The sequence below is a fragment of the Botrytis byssoidea genome (assembly GCF_014898295.1).
Source record: "Botrytis byssoidea strain MUCL 94 chromosome Unknown BBYS_002, whole genome shotgun sequence".
Taxonomy (NCBI): Eukaryota; Fungi; Ascomycota; class Leotiomycetes; order Helotiales; family Sclerotiniaceae; genus Botrytis; species Botrytis byssoidea.
Window position 1 is genome coordinate 2,360,500 of NW_024065843.1, and position 5,557 is coordinate 2,366,056.

The window sequence follows — 5,557 nt, forward strand, 5'->3', positions numbered from 1 at the left end:
TGAACGACATCTGAATGCTTGGAGCTCGTTGCATTCAATTATGAAATCGAGCTCCATGTTTGTTCAAGCGGAAAACGTAGAATAATCAAGGCAGCAAGCAGTTGATGCGATGCCGAAAGTTGTTGAAAATGACTCTGTTGAAGACTTGTCTTTTCCGTAGGTCTTCCTTTGACGAGTTCTCCAAAGACCAAAGCTGGCATAGGTAAAATTGAACCTGCATCTTGATCTTTTTGACACGAATAAGGTCTCTCTCAGGAAAGGAAAGATATCTTCTCGATAGGATGCTCTCTGACACTTCCCATGCATATGTCTCGTAATTTGATATCTTTTGCATTGGTACAGGATTTGCGAGAGATCTCATGGTCTATTGTACGAGAGAATACAAATCACCTTTGTTTAAATGGTCTGCGGTTGTGAGTGAACTTTGAATTTAATGTGGATTTGAGACAGCATAATGAGCAGAATCGGCACCTTTTGCTGTGTATGTACTATCAGCCGAGCAGGAATCCTGGTATATGACATCATGTAGGCCTTTGCTTGGAGTTTACGTTTTGCTCTATATCCAGGTCATCTATTGGATTGTAGCATTGTTCCATTTTAATTGCGAACGACGTTACATCACGGAAGATTCCTGGTAATTTAACACAGCTCAAGGGATACATTTCTTAAAGTTCTACATGTAAGTTGACACTGTTCCTAAAATGATCATCTACGCCCTAGACGTCACCCAGAACTAAATAATTGTGGAAGTAGTCATTTCATCAATTTTTTCGTAGTCAATATTGATCAAAGGAATCTAAAACATAGTACAAGTCAACAAATCCTGACTGGTTCTAGTAATTTGGGGAGCAATTTTGGATGCTGCTAATACCAGGATTCGTGAGGTAGATATCTCACACTCCGTTCTATCATTGAATGGCTTGATCGAGGTCTTTTTATTGCCTTTTTCCATGTTCCGATGACTTACTACTTTTCCTAAACCCCGCCCTCCTTCTAAATACTATCTTCCGCTTTAATGTTCGATTTGGTAACTATTTTTACCCCGCGTATTTTGCTCTCATACCGCCTTCATTGATAAACTTAACGAATAATGACAAATTGCAACAATAGTATCCCGTCCTTCGGTTGTGTAAATAGCAACTTCTTTAGTATCTTTCTTGGATTCTTCAATACTTTCAAGCATTTTGAGGTTACTCGGAAGTTACATCGCTGGATGAAAGCAGGTCTTATACTTTACAATGCCTCATCGGTCCTCATCAGAAGATCTCACTGTTTTCTTAGCCGATAGGTGCAAACATAATTTCATATCAATGTCAAAAAAGTGCTCTCAATATCTGTAGTAAGATAAAGCTTCTCAGAATTTCTATAAATTTGAATTTGACTATCTTTCCCGCGACAGCCACTAAGAGTTGTGATCGACGGTGCTGCCAGTGGCCTAGATGTCAGTAGGTGACATTAGATGTAATATGATTGTTCGATCCGATAGATAGTTTCGAAAATTTGACTTCGAAGTGTAGGTGATGTAACAACCCCCATTTTCGTGAGCACTCGCCGTTATTCTAACACTAATAACTTTTCTGTATTTTCATTCGTAGTCATAAACAATCGCGGATGGTTATCTAGCTTATTAGAACTCTTTTACAAGGGAATTTTTCTATCGAAATCTTTTTCCTAATATTTTCTTCGAGAAAAAATCTTGTATATTATTCTTAATATAGATAAAAAGATTTGATAGCAAAAGGATAAATTCAAATTTCTATTACAGTAGGTGCATTTTATTATAATATAGATCTGTAGTTTCACAAATGAATGATCACTGCAGTACCATTTTCTCAATATTTTTTAATCTTCATCGGCCAACGACTTATCCGCTGATGGTGATTCTGATACATAAGCTGCCACAATCGCTGCTATGGTCGCGATGGCTGACATCCCCCACCATGCTGTCCCAACAATACCAGAGTTCAATCCGGCGCCGTACAACCAGCCCGTCATAACCAAATGCCCAAGGCCACGAGCCCCCGCACCAACACTGGCTCCGATGCCGTTGATCGTGCCTAATACAGAAAGATCCGGGCATGCGGCATTGAGTAGCATCGCACCGGCCGGCAGTGCCATAGAGCGCGCCGTTGCCTGGATCGCCAGGATGGACAGCAGCATAGCCCAGAGAGGAATTCCCGCTGCAGGTAGTGGGGCTGGTGTTGAGGATCTGATAATCGCCAGGTACGGTGTGAGAAAGTAAGTGACGGGAAAAATGAGTAATGAGTATCGATACAGTGGCAGCCTGCCAAAAACTTTACAGAGACGTGGGAACAACATCAGCTGTAACAAACAGCTTACAAAACCACGAATCGCAAGTACTGTGGCAAGATCACGTGAATTAAAAGAGAGACCGCCAGTAAAAACGAAGGGTAGGTGTGTATGATAGCCTTGTGGGACTTGGACAAATGATGAAGAATTCCCAGCGCCGGGATGAGCCCTCTCAAACGCTGCCGCATTGCTATTCTCATCCTCTGGCTTATAGCGAGGTGTGGAGACAAATATCGACAAGAGAGATGGATAAGAAAAGATGTGTATCGTCACCAGCACTCGTGTCGCCAGGGTCAGGAGCAAGCGCAGCGTCCATATGCTAACAGTTTGCTGCGTCTCCCTGCTTTTGGATACCAATCGCTGGCCCTCGCTGTCATCCATCTCATACTCTTGACCGGGCAGCCGCTCGTATTGAGGTTGCCGTTGTAGGTACTTTCTAAAGAGCTGCTTTAACCACTTTGGCACGAGAGATATACGCGCATCTTTCTTATTTTTTCTATTGTCAGCAGGGCGCGACCCGTCGAGCCAAAGAGCGATCATAGCCGCAGCACACAGCTTCATCAAGGCATTCATGGCATATGGCAACATAAATGGCCAATATCCGCCCATGGACACCTCGGAAAGAAATCCACCAAGCAGCGGCCCGAGGATGGATCCTGCGTTGAAAGCTGCCGGCAGGAGCAGCACGCCTCGTGACTCAAATTTCGCGCCGCTTATCCCTCGAATTTTGCTCCGCAAGACGGCCTTCTTACCCGTGGACAGGCCGCCGAACAGCTGCCATACCATTGCGCCAGCAAAGCTTCGCGTAAATGCCATCCCAATGCTGCTGATACCGGATATCAAAAGGCACAGGATAATGACTTTCTTGTGTCCGACACGTGGGTGGTCGGCCAAGACTCCCCACACCGTTGAGACGAAGAACTCAGGGATAGCGCTGACTGAGCGCAACAGCGAGAGCTGCAGGGCTATGGTGGCTGTACTCGGCGTCAAGCCATCGGCTTGCATAAATAATCGCAGCTGGAAGATGATGAAGCTTTGTCGACTCCCGCCAGCGAGAGCCTCAACGAGCCGTGCTAGAGTTAAGAGTGCCAATTGTATCTTCTGCGGCATTGTAGCCCAGGAGGCAGCTGCTAGCTGCTCATCTTGTTGTGCTGGGAGTAAGAAGCTGGCTTGCTCCTCGCTGGTACGCTGTGTGGTGAGGGGGGGTACGGCATTTTCCATGTTTATCGGGATACCATTATCACTTTCGCGGTGTAGGTGTAATGGTAGCATGGTCAAGCTTGCGGTAGTCGTGCAGTAAACTCAGGAAACTCGAAATCGTAGTTGCAATCTTTCTGCAGTTCACCTGGACTTCCCGTGTCACTTAAAAAATACTAATTTATGGGCTACAATCCACGCGGACCCATGTAGTCAGTAATTGCTGCGCCTTGATCGTCCTTTGTTGCATCTTTGGTACCAGGATGCTTTAGACAAGTCCAACAGTGGTATGCGTGTCTCACAAATTTCAGAGCGACTGTGAACCCCTGTCAAGCCTGAGAGAGACTAGTCTGCACACTAATACTATTTCATTTAAAGATTATTAAGGTATGTAATGTAAGTAATCTGTACTACGTAGCTTCTAGCACTCTATGACTCCATCCATATCTAGAACAGCATAACTCAGAACTTGCATCAGTTGTTGCTTGATCTCTGAGCTGTTGGTGCCTCCGATAATGAAGACTCCATAGCTCAGCGCAATTGACGCGTCATATGTCCAGGCTGTAATAATAATTCGCCCCTCTTGAAGTTCAGCCGCGAAGTGCTGCTCGAATTCAGCCCTCGAACAGGAAAAATACATCGCATTCAACATGGCCTTGCCCAGACCCCGCTGTGCAAAGTGGCCGGTGACCAAACCGAGGTTGAACGTTCCCGTAATGCGAGCGTTGAGGTCGATAATGTATTGCTTTCCAGATGTGCTAGTAAGAATGTCAATGCCGCAAGGTCCACAGTATCCCTTCTTGTGTAAAAACTTTGCTGTCTGGTTCATGCAGTCAGCATAGCGTTCGCGGAACTCATTTTGGCGCCTGTAGGAGATGGAGCCACCAATCCAATGCCCATCACCATTAAACTTTTGTTTGCAGCAGCCGACAAAGATTGGACGACCCGAACGAGTGATAAATAGCGAAAGAGCCACGACTTTCCCTGGAATATAGTCCTGGAGGACCAAAGAACAGGGGTGCATGTCGTAGTTGGCGTCTGTCAACTGCTCAAGCATGTGCTCCAGCTGGAGCTGGAGTATTTCTTTGAGCTGAGAACGTTGAGCTTCCGTCCAGAGAATGAAAGTACCTTTCCCGGCTGACTGGGGCAGTTTAACCACGAATGGCATTTTGTATGAGTCGAGAGTACTTGCCATCCGAGTAGCTTCTCTAGAAGTTGTTGCTGAATCTTGCAATCTGTGAGGTGGGAGAATTGTATCAATCACAGTTGAAGGTGGCGAAGGCAAATCGGAATACGCCAACCCACGCTTTGATAGGATCTCATAGTGCACTGCCGGGTCAATGAGATGCGGTAAATGCTCTAGGCAATCGGTAGGGCGACTCAGGACAACTTTTGAGTTGGCGCTGAGAATTGATCCATCCGGGTTTGCACGGAATGTGATTATGGGCCTCTGGTCTGGTGGCAATACGGCAACGCTCTTTTGGAAGTCTTCCGCAGGCAAGAAGGGCACGGTATTCGTGGCTAGCTCACACTCTCGCTGACCCGATATAACAATGACGGCTGGCATGCTTCCTGCAGCAAACAAATGTCGTTGAGGGCTAGTCCAGAGACGAAGCTTGACAACTGCTTCATTGTCGACGACGGGTGCAGCAACTCGTAGGCCAGAGTGGTATATGAACTTGGTGGTAGGTGAGCAGTGATGGACTTGAAACGGAGCATGGATAAGAGTCGGCTGGTATCCGTTCTCGTTGTCAAGGCGGTAGAGGTCGTTGAGTGTCGTATCCAGCACAACTGTGGGAACCATAGCAGTCATAGTTGATGGCGATGAAGAGAATTCGTTTCGCAGAAGTCTATTTGAAAATACAGGAAATTTGTCTCTCAGACAAAATGCGTTTGACAAGCAAGGTGTCAATATCGCAGGTTGGAGAGGAGAACTGACTGCCTCGAAGTTCGCCTAGAGTGGAAAAATATCTTAAAAACTATGTGTTACATCAAATTGTTGAGGTATTCATTTCTTAGTCAGAAGAAATCTTTGACACCGTAAGGTCTT

At 45.7% G+C, this 5,557-nt stretch overlaps 2 protein-coding genes across 2 annotated transcripts; both read right to left on the reverse strand.

Moving 5' to 3' along the window:
• Positions 1 to 1,842: 1,842 nt before the first annotated feature.
• Positions 1,843 to 3,531, reverse strand: EAE97_001456 (uncharacterized protein; the record flags this gene model as incomplete). The annotated part of the gene is made up of 1 exon (XM_038871967.1): positions 1,843 to 3,531. One exon carries the CDS (start codon positions 3,529 to 3,531, stop codon positions 1,843 to 1,845), a length of 1,689 nt encoding a protein of 562 aa, XP_038737868.1.
• A 397-nt stretch (positions 3,532 to 3,928) lies between these two features.
• On the reverse strand, positions 3,929 to 5,320 carry EAE97_001457 (uncharacterized protein; the record flags this gene model as incomplete). The annotated part of the gene is made up of 1 exon (XM_038871968.1): positions 3,929 to 5,320. The coding sequence occupies one exon, from the start codon at positions 5,318 to 5,320 to the stop codon at positions 3,929 to 3,931; it is 1,392 nt and encodes a 463-aa protein (XP_038737869.1).
• Between the last annotated feature and the right edge of the window lie 237 nt (positions 5,321 to 5,557).